This window comes from Arachis ipaensis, chromosome B3, assembly GCF_059453495.1.
Source record: "Arachis ipaensis isolate K30076 ecotype BB chromosome B3, ASM5945349v1, whole genome shotgun sequence".
In the NCBI taxonomy this organism is placed as follows: domain Eukaryota; kingdom Viridiplantae; phylum Streptophyta; class Magnoliopsida; order Fabales; family Fabaceae; genus Arachis; species Arachis ipaensis.
The window spans coordinates 3,103,739-3,121,943 of NC_142438.1; the positions used below are offsets into that span (position 1 = coordinate 3,103,739).

An 18,205-nucleotide genomic window follows, 5' to 3' on the forward strand; every position below is an offset into this window, starting at 1 on the left:
TAAAATATTAGTTCCAAGAATATTTCAACAGCAAGTTCTGCATTAGACTAAACATCAAATTTAAGTTTAGCATAATCATTTTGATGCCTCCATCAATTGGTGTGGAGGTGATGAGAGCAGCAGATAAGCCAAGTTGTATGATATGTATGTATGACACTATAAACCAATTTGTAGATTTATGTATTCTTTCAATTCCTTCAATAAATGCTCGCATGAATTGCTAGTTCTGTAAACATTACATCGGCACGTAGTTAAAGAAGCCAAAACAAAGTTATACAAAGATTGAGCATTCGAAAGAACATATTAGATTCTTTAAATAAAGCGAAAATCATTCCTAGAGAAGTTGCTAAAGACATTCTTAAGGTCCTCGACTCGTATCTATTTTCGATCATGTAAGTTTTTACCTCCAAAGCTTATCCCCCATGTATTTGAGAGCCGGGACACCCCTTATCTCCATATCCACTAAGGGTGCCTGGCATAACCTCAAACCACCAAGTTCTGAATCATTGTGGATCATTTCAATTGCACGCATTTGATCCTGCAAATTGTTAGAGCTGGTGATCAGAAAGGATAGAAGAATGTAGAAAAAGACAGAGATTATTAATTCCCAACTCAATGCAAGAGTTACTAGCAAAAATCCTAATTGTCTCCCAAAAGATTAATCTCAGCAAATGACCGAAAAAAAAAATTCAAGAATAATAAAGTATGAAAAGAACATAATACACATTCATAAATACCTTTCTTCTCATTGAACAAAACTTGCAGTCTGACGTAGGAGGCAAAACCTGATTAACAATAAGCCTTTTAACAGAAATTTTTTCCTTCTTCAAGGATGCATGTAACCTTGAGGATTCACTGATTGCCATAACCTTGAAGAGTTCATAGTCAAATGATCAAAATGTAATTGGTTATTTCAAAAAATAATGCCAAGAGGCAAATATTTTTGCTTATTTCAATATCAAAATCAATAAGCCATGTAGAATAGAAACTTAGGATTACCGTAGGAATCGTGACTATTATGAATTCAGTAGTGTCTGAATCTTGGAAGAGATCCCGTATTTTTTCTACTCTTTCCTTAAGTTTTTCAAGCTTGTCCGGCTGCAAGCTCAAATATGGAATACTTAAAATTTCAACAGTGGGGAAAAAGCCTTTACAATAACAATTTAATAACTTACACCATCATTTTGAGGTTCTTTCCCAAGCAAAGATTTGAAGGCTGAACCCATTTTTTTCTTCAACTGGATAAGGTAATTGCTTTTGTTAGTGAATTCTAACATAGATGAAGATGACTAGTTCAGCTAGTTCTTGGTGTATATTTGTTGAGTTTAATGCACACATGAATCATATACCTTCATTAGTTTGCCTACAGATCCATCCATGAAGTCGGGCAGTGACAGTAGCCGAAGTGTATGACCCTATTGAGGAATTTATGAGACATAAATCTTCATTTTATCTGAATAAATCCAAATACATAATAAGTGAACTAAGAACTGTTACATACTGTTGGTGCTGTATCAAAAACTATTCGACTGAACATATTATACTCTTGTGACTCAAGAAATTGCATCACCTGGAACAAAGCAACAAAATCAAGAAAAATCATCTGAGCACACGATCCTCAGTGCTTGGTTTTAGAAGGAAGAAGGAGAGAGGGAGGGGGGGGGGGTGGGGGGAGATGAAACTAGCCTACCTTAGAAATTGCAACAATTTCATCTGTTCCAGGTGGAGGAGTGCTCAGGAGCTCTTCCAGCTTCAAATCCCCTAACTTTGGCAATTCCATTAAAGAAGACAAAGGAATGTTATGCCAACATTCGACATTGAGTCACTGATATCCTAATGCGGACAAGAAAGAAACATGGACTAAAATGGATATAAAAGTATTATGGTTTGCTAACTTGCATCACAAGACAAACAATGCGATTCAGATTACCAAACTCTAAGAGAATTTCTCAATTTTCAGAATGTTCAAAGATGTTTTAGCAATTTCTGATTTGCTCCTTTCGCGACAGTCAATAGTAGCAAAATATGAGTTTTACTTTGATAGTAATGAAGAATATTCTATGCTAAGTATGTAGTACTTATTCATGTGATTATCATAAGGGTGTAAATATACAGCAAACTATTAGCCCCTAAAAATGATTAGAACTTAACACTAGATTAAGAAACACTCATAATTAAAAGCAGAAACTACCTGGTCAGCAATCATTCCAAGTCCCATGCTTTGCATTAAAGACTTTACACCCGTGCCATCACCCAGTTTTTGACTAGCTGCTCGGAACTCTTCCATAGATTTCTCAGGGTTTATCTGCCCCAAACAAAGATTCAATAGAACGCGAGAAACGGTTTCACAAATAGAAACATATGAGCACTATTAGTTTAATATTCAATTCTGTTTCAATCAAAATGAGTACCTCGAGTGCATATAATGGTGACTCCACTCCTTCAACCGGAACAAGCCTACCACCTCTCAAATCCTAACGAGATTGTAGCATTACACTTCTGCTGAAGTTTTATCCATATTGAAGAACTACTAAACTAAACACTGAAGAGATTTTTCTTGGTCTCGTTAGGTACCTGAGCAAAAGAGTCGCTTAAGGAGTGAGCAGGGTCAGTTGAAACCACCATAGTGGGGTGCCCATGATTTGCAAATCTCACTGCAAGGGAGGCAGCACAGCTTGTTTTTCCCACACCCCCTTTCCCACCAAGCATGTAATACTTCCTCTCCTTCCCCGTCACCATCTCGTCAAATCCACAAACACCTTCTGTGCAAGATCCTAGCAACCTCACTACATTATTAAAATATATTTGCACAATCTTAGCCACTGATCAAAATAACAATAATTGTAATAATAACCGAGCGTATTATCCCACATTTATCATCCATCATGCAAGTGCAATATGTTGTAAAATCCTAATATGTATTTGATTTTTGTTTAACTATCTAGACTGTGTAACACCTCTGCAAAGTGAAGCATGCTCTTGCTCTAGCAAATGCTATTAATTTTTACCAAAGTTACGATCTTTTCCGAAACCCCACAAAGAAACAGAGCATAACAGGCGCGTAAACACTGAAAGATCATAGACTTCATATGATCCATTGTGAAAGGTGATAGAGAATGAAAAATACCTTGAGACAAAGGAGTGATTTTGAACGTTGGTTCATGCAATGAAGAGAAGAAGCTAGTGTCAATGGTTCTTCTGGTAACACTGCGAATGAATGAAGAGTGCTTTTGTGTCTTCAGAATGTGCCCAACCAGCGCCGCCATTGTTCGAGATTTTGCACTTTGCAGAAGCAGCTGAGCTATAACAAAAGCAGTGTCTTAATTTTTCAAAATATGTTTTATTTTATGTTTTATTTTTTTCTTTTATCTGAAAAAGGGAAAAAAAATATTTAGCTTTGTCAAAAATATGTGCAAGCTTGGAACTTAGAAATTCAGGAACATAACTTAGGAAAAATGTTTCGATTATTTTAACCGTTAATTTTAATTAATATATATTATATATTTTTTTTATAATTTAGATTAACGGTTAAAATAACTAGAATATTGATGTTCTTGATATCCTTAAAACTCTTTTCATAATTTAATTCAATTCTGTTTCTATATTTTGTTAAAGTTAAATAAGAAGTTAAGAACCCAAACATACAATTTTTTTTCCTTTTTATTTTAGAGGATTTACCAATAGATTACTAAGAAATTTCGAATCAAAAATTTGTCCTACAAAAATTTTTATTACATTAAAATTTTTAAGTTTTATAAAATTAAAACACATAAATTTCTATTTTAGTCAAATTGTTATTTTTATTTAGGCAAATAATTTTTTAAAAGTATGACAGAAAAATTTATTTATTTTCAAGGTAATAAAATTTTTTATTCTTTATTTTATTTTTTGATATATTTCTAGTTTTTTAGTCTTTTCTGATGATGAGGTTTTTTTTTGGAAACTCCTAACCAAAATATATAAAGGTCCAATTGGCTGTTCATAAAAATTTCCAATTTCTGTTTTTTTTTTTTAATCTCAGTAATGTCCCAATAGCTAGAGTTGTGTAATATTGGGTATTTAAACGAAATTTAAATATGCACCTTTTGTTGGGCCTCCAAAAATTCCAATTATCACACCCAAATAAAACTAATTGTGGCTTTAAAGCTAAGCCCATGCAACATATTCAACTACTTTTTTTTTTAAATAATACTATAGGCTTATCGATCACATACTGTTAAGTGTCAACATCACCATGACAATACGGTTGTTAATTATTGTATATTTAAATTATGTTTAATTAAAAAATACTGATGTTAAAATAATGTGTGTACATAGCAAGATTTGAAAATATTTATATATTCCACTTTCTAGTTGTTCCAATACAGCAATACTCATTTCTGGTGGTTGTTACTTGTTAGATGTACTTGAAAAAATGAGAGAGAATAAAAAAAATAAAATAAAAGTGTTATAGATAATTAATCATAATAGAATGAGTTTGATTTAATTTACAATCAGTTTTTTGTGCAAAAGATAGATTGGCTATGATTCACTTAGGAAGCTTTGCTTGCAACATGATGAAATGAAACTTTGTAGAGTTTAGCTTGGTCCATATAAATTCATGGAAGCAATAAATATTATTAAGAGAATGGCGGCCACCTAGATTTAAAGGAATCCCTTTTTTTTTTCTCTTCCATATCACAAGATCTTAATAAATATAGTTGAATTTTTTTAATTAATAGCAGTTAATTTTTTTTAAAATTATTTTGTTTAATTTGAATTTTAGATTTTAAATCATAAATTGTTAACTTTAAATTTTAAATTATGTTACGGCTTGCCCAAACCACTAGCGGACCGGCCCGACCCGAGCACCACTCGACCCGAACGGTCAGGAGCAAGGCGCTCAGTCGCCGACCTGAAGACGCGTCCCTGACAGCTACGCTACAGCTGTAAGAAGAAAGCATCGAGGAAGGTGGGCCTGTCCTCGATGGGCCCACCTTTGACACGATATATATGGGGAAGGTCCTACCCTTCCCCCAAGGTACGTCACATACCATTCAACCATTTTTCATCTGCACACTTGACTGACTAGAGCGTCGGAGTGTCCTTGCAAGTGACACCCCCCTCCCCACACGAAGAGCTCGGGACATCGGCTGCACCCCTTGACCCAACAACCCGAAACCAGACGATTCCCCCTCTCATCAATCGAAGTACCAACCCGAACCGTCCGATACCCAACCTACCGAACAAACTATAAATCTAAACACTAAAGTTAATTAATTTTAATTAACTAAAATAAATTTCTTATACTTTATCTAATACTAAATATTCTTATAGTGTACGTAGGTGGATGGAATTTATTAAAGAGGGATCTCGTTTATATATTCACCAACCAAGGTATAACAATCCTTTCCTTTTTTGTCTCTCAAATGTAATTATTTTCTATTCACATACATTTAAGATTTGGTACGGTAGAGTTGCAAAGTAATAATCCATATGGAAACTTTGTCATCTTTGACCCATCATATAATTTCTTATTTATTTAATTTGTTTCCCAAGTACAAAGCCACCTTTTACTACATCAACCAACCAAATAAAAACAATAATAATAATAAATTTTCATGTATGAAATTTTATTATTATCTAGGTTATATATCTATACTATATATATCTCTTTAATTAATAACAACAAAAATGACCAAAGCGTAACAAAATCATATAAAATTTTGGATTATATCATAGCTCGGAATATGTAACCAAAAAGAGTTAGAAGACTCTTACTAGCGTTTGGTGGAGAGACAGAGACGAAAAGACTGAGACTGAGAGACAAAGACTAAGAGACAGAGATTGAAATAAATCTTAGTATTTTGTTTGGTGCAAAGTGGGAGACATAAATTGAAACAAGAATGAAACTTTAATTTAATTTGTACAAAGGGTAAAATTGAAATTAATTAATTAAAATGAGGATATTTTAAGTATAAAATGTTATTAAAGTTTTAGTCTCTATCTCTAAAAATTTTAGTCCTCTGTCTCCCTACTTTTTGGAAATACTGAAATACTGAAATTTTAGAGACAGAGACAAAAATTTTAGTACCAGTCTTTGAACTAACAAATATAATATTGAATCTCAGTCTTCCAATCTCTGTCTCAGTACCTCAAAACAAACGCTAATGATTCATGTTCATCAACCGCTATATAGAGAAACCAAGATTGCAAGCTACGCCAAAATTGTGACGGCAAACCAAAAACCGCCACAATAGCTTCCATTTTATAATTTGATTTCATTATTTTGTATGATATGATGTCCCACCTTCACCAGCATCCACAACACCCTCTTCTTCTTCAACAACACTACCACCACCCTGAAAGCTCCCTCTCATCTTTTCATGCAATAAACAAAGCCAAGAAGAAGAAGAAGAATGGTATTAGAAGAAGTGATGGGACTTTCTTGGGTCACAAGTTTGTGTCATCATCAATAACCTCCTTTTCTAACCATAATAATAAAAATAATAGTAATGAAGGTGATGAAGGAAGCCCTCCAACAACAACACAACAGTGTTGTTTTAATGTCTATTCTTCAAGGCGTTGGGGTGCTAATACTAACATTGTTGGGTGTAGTGAGGTTTCTTCTTCCATGGCCAGCCAACTAGAACCACCTTCTTCTTCTTTGCTTCGCTCTCCCTCCAATGATATTATTGTAAGTCTCTTTAATCTAATATTACCACAATTCAATCTTTAATCTTTAGAAAAGTTTTCAAGTATATCGGTACACCGATGTTTTAGTGATTTTTAATCGTTGATCTTAATTATATATATTATATATATTATATATACTTTTTATAATTAAGATGAACAGTTAAAAATCACTGAAACACCAGTATACCAGTACATTTAAAAATTTTCCTAATCTTTGACCTTTTATCATGATTTTTATGAATATTATTGAAGAAATATATATATAGGGATGGTTTATTAGTAAAATTCTTTTATCCTAAGTCCTAACTTTCAATAATCAAGTTGCTATTAGGTAACAAAAATAATTAATTTTAAAATTTACATGTAAAAATAATTTTTATTTATTTATATTATGGTGCAATTCCTAATAATTTGATACTAGTAGATAAAACTTATGATTATTACTTGCTTCATTTTTATGATCAGATAAAGTAATAATAATGTATAAATTTATCCCTTTTTTTTCCTAATTAAGTTAAAGATTATTATTTCCCTTCTTTTATTCTTTGTTTTCAGAGGAAGAAGAAAATTTCTGGGCAGCAAAAGAAAGAGGAACTTGAAAGAGAGGTAAGTGGATTAATATTTTGATTCCATAGTAGTAATAATATTGATGCGAAAATGTTTGGTAACCAAAGAAAATCAGCCAAAAACAGCCATAACTTGCTTTATTTAGCATTCATTAATTGTTGCGATAATTAATTAATGCTAAATATGGCAAGTTCTATCTGTTTTTTTTTTTTTTTTTTTGTCTATCTAGCATTATCCATATATATGCAGCTAGATTGTAAACAAATTAGGTTAATTAATTTGTGGTAAATATTAATGTAAAATGCAATTATCATTGATCTAATTAATTAATTAACTAGTTTTTCATCATGGGCTATGATTAATCAGTTAAAAAAATAAAATATACTAGTTTAATTCTTTCCTTGAAAGAAAAGCATAGCAATGTGTTGTAGCCTTTTAATTTGTAGGGAACACCTATTGCCATTAATTGACTTAGTAGCACCATAAAACGTCAACCATAACCAAATATTTATTATGAAAGTACATATTATTCAAAAGATCAGATCATGGTGATAATGAACTTAGATCACTATATATATAGTTTATAGTTTGTTCTCTTTTGATAAAAAGCTATGACTCATTTATCAGTTTCCTCTTCATAGAAATAAAATAGTACAAACCTTGGAGCTATAAGTTTGCTATTTTAAACCATGGAGAACTAGCAGTGAATGAGATCCATACTCCTCAAATGAAGGAACACCTTTGAATTGGAAATTTTATACATATAGTATTAATTAACTATTCTAGTAATAATCAAACTTCATCAACCTCAACCATGCTCTTGATGATTGAAGCTAAGAAGCATGTTTGTATTTTTATTTTCTGTTTTAGAATTTTATAAAAAAAAATATCTTATTATTATTATTATTTTTGCAAAATTAAAAAAAATTCTAAAAATAAAAACACAAATTAAACGCATCTTTATATACACTATGGAGAAAGTGGAAAATTGCGACAGTTTATATAGAAATTTGTGACGGTTTTAAATTGCCGCAAAACAGAATTTCAGCGGTTCGTTAAACGTCGCTTAATTTTATAACAAAGATTATAAAACAATCTAATCAAGACTAATAACATTTATTAAAAAATAAATTCCATTTTAGCATTTCACCTAAATTAGAAAAATAATTATATAGATGATTTAATTTTGAATGTAATAAACAGGTCTCTATGCTTCAAAAGTTATTGGACCAAGAAGAAAAGGTTCATGAGATTTTAGAGATGGTGCATAATAGACCAAATAATGTTTCAACCTTATCATCAATTCCCAATTTTCTTCCTCCCAAGGTAAAATCAAATAATCCTCACCTCACAATTTGCCATTATTCTATTTTTCTTTTTCTCTGGCTAAGCTAGATTAATTTCTCATAGTAGTTGGTCATTTTTTAATCAAAATCTCACAATCATATACATATATATGAAAAAGAAGAGTGATAAATTAAAAGAAACAGAAGAGTAGGTTTTAGTGCCACCCAAACAGTTGAGGTTTATGCCTTCTATGCTGTCATAGACTAATGGTTTTTTTTTTTTTTCATGAGAATAAATAACAATAAAAATATTCTTCTAGCTAGATAGATTAGATCTTGAAGAGTCTTATGGAATACGCACGGAAGGTATACTATTCTACAATAGTTAACATATTGTGACATTTAAAAAAAAAGTTTAATTATTTTATTAATTTATATTGTTTGATCAAATTTATAATTAATTTTTTAATTAGATTTTTAAGCTGTTTTTTATTTTGTAATGAAGTCATTTTTAGTGTGAAAAATATTAGAGTTAACAGAATATTTTTCTGCAAATTAAAGACACTTTCAATCAAGAGTCTAATTGGATCTTTGATCATATATTTTTTAGAATGAATATTCTTTTAATTTTAATATTTTTTACACGAAAAAGATCTAATTACAAAATTAAAAACAGTGTAGGAATCTAATTAAAAAGAAATAAGTATAAATATCTAATTATAAATTTGGTGAAAAGACTAACATAATAATTAAATTTAAAAAAAAAATTAGATGCATGTTACATACTTAATGAGCAAAAGTATGTATTTATATGGCAACAAATTAAATAATTTAACTAGATAATAACATTTGAATCATGAAATATTGTTTGTGCAGATGAAAGAACTTTTAGCAGAGTTAGTAATGGTTGAGGGAGAGATATCAAGACTTGAAATCCAAATAAATCATCTTCAAACAAGTTTGAAACATGAACAAGAGATCACAAAGGAAACAAAATCAAAATCATGGAATTTGAGCAATAATAATAATTCTGGTTCTTATAATGTGAACAATCATCATCATCACAATTTCCCTACTTCTGCACCAATTCCAATTCCAATTCCAAGTCCTATTCATCATAGAAGCAGTGTTCATGAAAGAATGGCATATGAGACCAAAGCACTGCATTTCATAAGCAAAGCTATAAAGGGTGATTACTATGCTCTTAATAGTAATAATAATGAGCTTAGTAGTAGTCTTAATGAGAAAACAGGGTTCATGATGATGATGAAGAATTCAGTTGAACAGAAAGAAAACAAGTTTCAAGAGGATGTGAAGTTTCATCAAGAAAGAGTTGTTGGTAGGAAAATTAATAATGGGATGGTGAAAGCTCCTTCACCTATGAGAGACCCTCGCCATCCATCACCTAAGGTATGTAACACATTCACTCATTTAATTTTATTAAACCACTCTTCCACCTTAATCCATGACAACAATAAAGACGTCTCACTGCCCACAAATTCTACCCAACAGAATATACAAATTCAATTATAATTTTATTTGTGTATTCTGTTGGGTTGAAATTGTTGGCCGTGAGACGTCTTTATTGTTGTCATGGGTAGGGGTGTTGTCGGTTCGGTTTGGTTCGGTCGGTTTTTTCGGTTTTTAATTTCTAATGAGAAGAATATGAATCACAATAATTAGAGGTTTAAAATAGTCAATAAACTGAAATAATAAGAGTAAAACATTGAAATGGTTAGGGGTTGAGGATTTTTGTTGTTAGGTTAAAGGTTAAAATATTGAAATGTATGCATATCTTCGGTTCGATTCGGTTCGTATCGAGCCAACCAAAAATCGAACCGAACCGATCGGTTTTGTCAGAAAACAAAAACCGATTTTTTCAGTTTTCAAATCGGTTGTTGTAATCTTTAGTTCGATTTTGCGGTAATTTTCGGTCCGATTCGGTAACTTACACCCCTAGTCATGGGCTAAGGTGGAAGAGTGGTTTAATACATTTTCTTACTACATTTTCCCCACATGCATGTACCTTATATTATGTGAACATTATTACTAATTTAGAATCACTATCTAATTTGATATTGTAAGCTTAGGGAACGTAATCCAGAGATGTACCTAGATCTTCCAACAAGATCACTGCTTGATCCACTTCTTTCAGAAGAAAATGATCTAAAATGGCAACCCAACAAGCTATCAGAGAGCATAATGAAGTGTTTGAATTTCATATATGTGAGGCTTCTAAGAACATCAAGAGCAATGGAATTGGAGAAATCAGGTCCAATTTTAAGGTCTATGCACTCTTCACTAAGCTCAAGAAGCTTTAGGGTGGACACTACATCAAACACAAAATCAAACTTAATGCTTCAAAGGGAAGCAAGGCAACAAGACCCTTATGCTATCTTTGATACTGAAGAGTCCATTCCAAGGGACATTGGTCCTTACAAGAACTTGGTTATATTCACTTCTTCTTCTATGGATCCTAAGTTCATCTCAAATCCTTCCTCTATTCCATTACTAAGGAAATTAAGGTCTGCTTAATTAACATAGGTAAAAACTCAGGTAAAGTCGACTTCACGTGAAGTTGATACCTGAGAGCCGTTAGATGAAAATTTAGTCAAATCAGTCAAATCATTTAACGGCTCTCACGTATCAACTTCACGTGAAGTCGATTGCACCTGAGTTTTCACCATTAACATATATGACTTTGATTAATTAGTACATTTTGTTTATCAATTTAGAATATTATTATTTTTTTCCATATGCAGGATCTTGATGAGTAATCTTCAAACAGTTGATTTGAAATGCCTTACTTATCAACAGAAGTTAGCATTCTGGATTAATGTGTACAATGCTTGTATCATGCATGTATGGTACAATTTTTTTTTTTTTTAAATTTCATGTTCAATTTCTCTATATGATATTACTAATTATTTAATTAATTAATTTTTTCTTTTAGGGATTTATACAATATGGAGTTCCATCCACACCAGAAAAGCTACTTGCATTGATGAACAAGGTAGACTAGAAAGATCTTACACATAATAAGATTTTAGACATTAAATGTTTAATTGAATGAATCTTTGTGTGTATATATAGGCAACTCTCAATATAGGAGGCAACATAATAAATGCTCAAGAAATAGAGCATTTCATTTTGAGGAAAAGAGCTACTTCTAATATCAAAGAGGTATGTAATTAGGCTCAACCAATCTCTTCAATTTGAAAAGAGGAAATTACAATCTTTATCCATCAAAATTTAGAATCCAGACAAAATTAACCATAAATGAATCAACAAATCTAGTTTTATACTGTTAAAAAATAGTTTTTGTGTGATAAAAGTATCCAAACGTTAATTATATCAAAATCAACCACTAAAATTAGTCAATAATATATTTGTGTATAAATATATATGTAGTTTATTTATTTTTAATGTGTATTTATATTTCAATATATATTTTATACTAGTGGCTAATTTTGATGTACACGTAATATGATTGTAGATAAATTTGTTAATATTTCAAACTTTTATGAGTAGAAATGACAATTTCTCATCTTTCATGAGTAAATTTATTAACATTAAGTTAGCGTTTATTTTGAAGTACTGAGAGAAAGATTGAGAGACTGAGACTCAATATCGTGTTTGTTAATTCAGAGACTAGTACTAAAATTTTTGTCTCTGTCTCTAAAATTTCTGTCTCTGTCTCTAAAATTTCAGTATTTCAATACCTCCAAAAAGTAGGGACACAGGAGACTGAAATTTTTAGAGATAGAGACTAAAACTTTAATAACATTTTATACCTAAAATACTTTCATTTCAATTAATTAATTCCAATTTTACCCTTTGTGCAAATTAAATTAGAGTTTCATTCTTGTTTCAATTCCTGTCTCCCGTTTTGCACCAAAAAGAATACTGAGAATTATTTCAATCCCGATCTCTTAGTCTTTCTGTCTCTGTCTCTCCACCAAACGCTACCTAAGAACTTTTATAATTAGAAATGATAGTCTACTCGTTTGAAATAACTTTTAATTTAAAGAAAGTGAAAAATAATAAAGAATTAATCCATGTTTCATGGATGGTTTAGGTACAGAGGAAGGGTGAGTGGGAAGATAAAGAGTCAAAAATTGGTGAACTTTATGAAGTTGAATCCATAGATCCTAATGTCACATTTGCTCTCTGTTGTGGAACTCGTTCTTCTCCAGCTGTAAGTGTTTCTAACTAATCAATAATAATGATAATACTTTGCAATTAAAGCATATGATTGATATATTTATATGCATGCATGTAGGTGAGGATATACACATCTGAAGGAGTTACATCTGAATTGGAGAAATCAAAACTAGATTATCTTCAAGCTTCAATTTTGGCAACAAGCACAAAAAGGATTGGATTCCCAGAACTACTTCTCAGAAACATGCATGATTTTGCATCAGACATAGATTCATTGGTGGATTGGGTGTGTAACCAGTTACCTACTTCTGGTACTTTAAGGAAATCAATGGTGGATTGCTTCAGAACCAATAATAATAATAATAATAATGTTAAGGCTTCTACAATTGTTGACAAGATTCCCTATGACTATGAATTCCAATATCTGTTGACAATATAAAAATACATACATTTCTCTTCCTTATTACCTTGCTCTTTAGTCAATTATAGAACACAAAACATGATTTGAAGGTGATGGAATATGTATATAAAATTGTTATAATTAATAGACTGCACTTTTTTGGTATCTAAATGTCAATAATAATAAATATAGAAGTATATTTTACCAATTTGCTACTCTTCTAGTATTCTCTTCTATTTGTGTTGTAATTTTTGTCTGCTAATTATAGCCAAAATATAAAAAATACAAATGGTTATATCATTTAAAGTGTAACTTTTTCTTTAACTTTTCTCTTGTTAATAAATGATTGTGTTAGGGACTTAAGTATTATGGGTGCTCAAAGTTTCACATCGAGTAATATGAGATGCTTGATGTTGTATATAAGGAGAATGGTTCTTCCCCTTAATAGCTAGCTTTTAAGGTGTTGTTTTTCACTTTCTTTAGATACCTAACAGATTGTTAAAGATATCAAGTTTAAAGTTTTACATGGGTAGAGAATAGTATAAATGAGAAATATATAATATAGAAGAGCTATATTTACCTATTATTATTACATTAAGAAAAAGAAATTATAAAAGTAAAAAAGATATAAGTTAATTACTATATTACTCTTTTGATTTTTATTTTTATTGTGTATGAATTACACTATCTTTAATTAGGGCAAGAATAGATTACAAGACAAGAAAGATATGATTACATGACATACATGTCCCCTTATGAAAACTTAAAAAAGAAGGCTAAGTAGGGAACCCCTCTCTCTCTCTTTGATCACATCACATGGTGAGATATAATTATTATTATTATTATTATTGTTATTATTATTATTATTATTATTTGGCTACACACAGAATATTGTTACACTTTGCTGTCTTTCTACTTTGGAACAAAAATTATAATAAGGAAATTGCAACAACCTTATCCTTGCAACTTCAACATTTCCATTCCTCTCATTTAAATATAGTGTTTATATTTATGTATGTTAGATACTTAGATCTGTGGCCTGAAATAATTTTAGAATAATATTCTAGAAAACTATTAGTGATGTAATATTTTGTAAAATTTTAATTTAATTTAATTTTTTAAATTTTATTGCCAATATAGGGTCAATTATATTTGGGCCAGAGCTAGTTGTTTGGGCATTACCTAAAACTTCAAATGGGCCCACTATAATGCAACGTAGGCCCAAATAGGATTAACTTCAACGTTTATTTGGGCTTAAACATTACAAAACATCCTCTTGAAGCCTCCTTGATTTGAATGTATCTCTATATATATAGCTTGGGCCAAAGCATTTTTATCAACCATATTATGTAGATATAAAAAATAATTATTAAATTAATTATTAATATAAAATAATATATATTAATACACAAATAAATATATGATGTACATAATATTTTTGGCATTTGTATATTTTCTGACACACACAAACATTCTATATATATGATGTTCAACTTAGTCATACATTTTATCAATAATGTTGTGTAAATAACATAATTGTTCTAAAAAATTATAGAAAATAATTACATAAAATTAAGGAAAAAAATGTATAATGATTATTCTACTATCTTATGTTTGTAAAAAAGGTTTCATGATTGTGATTCTCAACTACCCTCTCCTTCTACCTTGTGGCTAAGATATATAGTAGCTAGGTTGAAAGCAATGAAACCATGTTATAATAATTATTATGTGAATTGAATTGAAGTGTGACTGTACCTAGCATGAATAAGTTGAATTGTTGAAAAACAGAACATGTTCCATCTAATGTATATAGGGACCCCACATATAAATTCTTTATATGCTTTCATGTCATTAAGCAAATGAATGGTCAAAATGTGACTGATAAATCATGTCCAATTGTACCCTTTCTTTGTGAAATTTCGTCCCCATATATATACATATTCTCACTTCACTTTGGAGCATATATATGTACACCGTATTTCCCTATTGCTGTACATGGGAATCACATCCATTCAGTGATAAGGAATTTTTGTTTTTCCAAATTCTTTATTTATTTATTTATTTTTTTTTTCACTCTTTTTACTAAAATAGATGCTTAGAAACTTGTGATTAATCATGCCACTCCACTCAGATAGTTGAGAAAACATATATATATAATTTCCTGCAACATTTTCAAATTCATTTTTATTTTTGTGAATTTTTTATTTTTAATATTGGAGTGGTAGTAGTATTTTTTTAAAATGTGAATTGTTGGGGTGTTATACTCAAATGTAGATTCGTTTAACTAGAGAAACAAAAAGTGGGTTGTCCGATTTATTAGAGGTACATAAATCGAACCGTCCGATTTCTAGAAATACACAAATCGGACCGTCTGATTTGTAGAGGTACAGAAATCGGACCGTCCGGTTTATGCTAAAAAAATTAAAAAATTTGAGGTACAGAAATTAGACCCTCCGATTTATGTACTTTCTACAATTTTAAAAAATACAAAAAATTATAATATTAAAGTATATCACTACTTCTATTTCCATAACAAAACAATTAACCTATTTTTGAGACATAGCTTACTCTTCAAAGATTAACTTAAGCTTAGATAATTATCCACAACAATATTCTATTAGGAAACAAAATATTTCATGTATATGTTCACTCTTTCTAGAATTTACAAAAAAATAAAAAAAGGTTATTAAAAATATAATAACTCATCATAAGTCCATATATTAGTATATTACACATGCAAACCGAGACAAAGAAAAATTTATTTTTTATATTAAAAAAACTCTCATATTTGTTCAAATAAAACATAAGGGCAAGGATCCATAATTATTATAAAACCATATCCAATTAATGATATTTTTATATTGTATTAATATTTAATTTACTTTCCTTTTTAACTTATTTTGTTGTGGCAGATAATAAAGCTAAGGTACTAGGGCACAAGTGCTTGATACTAGACAATAGACATGAGCCATTTGTACTTGTTATTATGTATCGAATACTTAATACATTTCTATTATTGTATACTATGTAAACTATTTTTTTTTTTAGGTTGAAATATAGATATCAATATTTAGTCATTAATTTATTATTATGAAAACAAAAAATAAGATATTATTAGTGGGTGAAAAATTTAATATTGTATATACCAAGAAATACTCTTAATTGTGTAGTTTGACCTATATATGAGAGTATAAAATATATACATTGAAGAGGAAAAACTTTTTTGAACGAAGGCAAAAATCTTTTTAATAAAAACAAAAACAATAATCAACAATAATAAGATTAACGATTTTTTTACTTTTAGTAAAATTAATTTTTATCTTAATTAATTTTCTTTATTCATATTTTAATATTTAATAATATTAGGCGGTACCTGCTAATTAAAAATAATTACTAAAATTAATTATTAGTTTTTAAATATATATTAAAATAAATTAAATTATATATATATTTTTATATAAATATATAATGACTAATTTTAATATACAAATAATATTTTTATTTAGTATTATATTATATTTGAACCCATCTTTTTATAAATTTTTTTTTATGTATTTAAAAAATAAAAAGTGGTTATTATTAGTATTTGTAATTATGATAATTGGTGCTAATGATGTAAATATTGATGAGTGTGGTTACTCTTAGATGAAGGGACAGGCTTTCATGTCAGGGGCAGTAGAGTCCAGAGAGTGGCAGTGGCGTGAATATAGAGAAAGCAGGGTGGCAAAATAGTGAAGACAATAGGTAGAGTAGTGAGATTGGAAAAGAAATAAAAAAAAATAAACAAAAGGTGACATTGACAAGCACTGAAGAGTGATGCAGAGACCCACAGAGAGGGAGGGAAGGCAGATGCTGGAACTGGAATGGTTTTATGAGAGTTTCTATTAATAATAATAAATAAAATTTTTTTTTTTTGGTGTGATATGCTAGCTACCCCAGCCATACAGCTAGCTAGGGTTTCTGTAATGACGTGATTGGCTTACCTCACTACAATTAAGATTTCCTTGTTTTAACTTTAAACATCCTTTTCTTTTTCTAGCTTTATTGATTTGAAACACTTAATTGCAAAAATATAATAGTTAAGGATTATTAATTGAAAAAAAAGATATTTATTTAAGTTTATAATATAGGATGAATTTTAAGTGTACCGAAAACATCAGTATTTTAATTATTTTAACTGTTGGTTTTAATTAATATATATATTTTTTTTATAATTTAGATTAACGGTTAAAACAATTAGAATATCAGTATTCTCGATCGATACACTTAAAATTTCTTCTATAATATATGCAATATAAACATTTGAAGTATTTTGTGGTTATTATAATAAAAATTTAATTTTTTTATACTATGTTATTAATAGTGATAAAGAGTTTGATGCAAAAACTAATTTAAATTGGTTGAGTGATTATTTTATTCGTTTACTTAAACAAGTGTTAGAATTTGAATTTTCTTTTATTTATATAGCAATTTATTGGATAACGATAAATTTTTAAATAAAATTTAAATTTATGATAGATTAGTTATTAATTTGTCAGATTTTACATAAATAATTAATTATATATTATCGTATCAGTAAAAAACTAACTAATTTTAAATTTACTATTTAAAAAATTATCTAAATTTATGAATTTAATTAAACCATTTATAATTTTTTTGACAACACAAAATTAAACTCTTATAATAAATAAAATATTAAAAAATTCAAATATGATTCTTAAAGGACAAGAGGATTATGTGATTGCACATTGAATAATTGAATATTTTTCAATATTAATTTGATTAAAAACATTATTATTCAAGCCATTAAAAACCCTACGATATTTTAATAAAAGTTAAAAGAGTGTAAGAGGAAGGTGAAGTGATGAAGTTGGGGCATACGAGGCAACATTGATACAAGAAGCTAAGCAAGTGATTGAAAGATGACGTCACCTGCATATTCTCTCTCTCCTTTTAACTCATCAATGGCAGAGAGAGTGAGTGAGTGTATGAAAGAGAAATACAAGTGAGAGTTTTGGAGGTTCTCAAAACCCAGGTTGCAGGAGGCAGTGATCTTTTACTTGCACTGTTCATAATGTATCTCCATTTTTCCATATCTACCTTTTTTATATAA

The 18,205-nt window shown here is 29.6% G+C and overlaps 2 protein-coding genes across 3 annotated transcripts; one reads left to right on the forward strand and one right to left on the reverse strand.

Annotated features, from left to right (window-relative positions):
* Positions 1 to 151: 151 nt before the first annotated feature.
* On the reverse strand, positions 152 to 3,347 carry LOC107629244 (ATPase GET3B). Of its 2 annotated transcripts, none has more exons than XM_016331990.3 (11): positions 3,128 to 3,347; positions 2,575 to 2,774; positions 2,412 to 2,474; positions 2,192 to 2,305; positions 1,691 to 1,765; positions 1,502 to 1,570; positions 1,350 to 1,415; positions 1,176 to 1,238; positions 1,000 to 1,098; positions 738 to 869; positions 152 to 538 (listed from the first exon to the last, which is right to left on the reverse strand). In XM_016331990.3, the coding sequence occupies exons 1-11, from the start codon at positions 3,264 to 3,266 to the stop codon at positions 401 to 403; spliced, it is 1,158 nt and encodes a 385-aa protein (XP_016187476.1). In that variant the 5' UTR covers positions 3,267 to 3,347; the 3' UTR covers positions 152 to 400. The 2 variants fall into 2 exon arrangements, with proteins under 2 accessions (XP_016187476.1, XP_016187475.1); XM_016331989.3 differs by having other exon boundaries at positions 2,575 to 2,786.
* Positions 3,348 to 6,277: 2,930 nt separating this feature from the next.
* LOC107629242 (electron transporter, putative (Protein of unknown function, DUF547)) lies at positions 6,278 to 13,257 on the forward strand. The gene is made up of 10 exons (XM_088507978.1): positions 6,278 to 6,676; positions 7,231 to 7,281; positions 8,446 to 8,568; positions 9,405 to 9,938; positions 10,614 to 11,053; positions 11,291 to 11,390; positions 11,482 to 11,541; positions 11,622 to 11,711; positions 12,607 to 12,726; positions 12,811 to 13,257. The coding sequence occupies exons 1-10, from the start codon at positions 6,278 to 6,280 to the stop codon at positions 13,129 to 13,131; spliced, it is 2,238 nt and encodes a 745-aa protein (XP_088364104.1). The 3' UTR covers positions 13,132 to 13,257.
* Positions 13,258 to 18,205: the final 4,948 nt, after the last annotated feature.

Excerpts from the sequence above, each read along its gene's own strand:
- LOC107629244 (XM_016331989.3), bottom strand. The coding sequence starts at position 3,266 with ATGGCGGCGCTGGTTGGGCACATTCTGAAGACACAAAAGCACTCTTCA. Across the intron at positions 2,787-3,127 it reads AATCACTCCTTTGTCTCAAG|TGAGGTTGCTAGGATCTTGC; the intron begins GTATTTTTCATT and ends TTAATAATGTAG. Across the intron at positions 1,416-1,501 it reads TTTTTGATACAGCACCAACA|GGTCATACACTTCGGCTACT; the intron begins GTATGTAACAGT and ends ATTCCTCAATAG.
- LOC107629242 (XM_088507978.1), top strand. The coding sequence starts at position 6,278 with ATGATGTCCCACCTTCACCAGCATCCACAACACCCTCTTCTTCTTCAA. Across the intron at positions 8,569-9,404 it reads CCAATTTTCTTCCTCCCAAG|ATGAAAGAACTTTTAGCAGA; the intron begins GTAAAATCAAAT and ends TTGTTTGTGCAG. Across the intron at positions 9,939-10,613 it reads CTCGCCATCCATCACCTAAG|CTTAGGGAACGTAATCCAGA; the intron begins GTATGTAACACA and ends TGATATTGTAAG.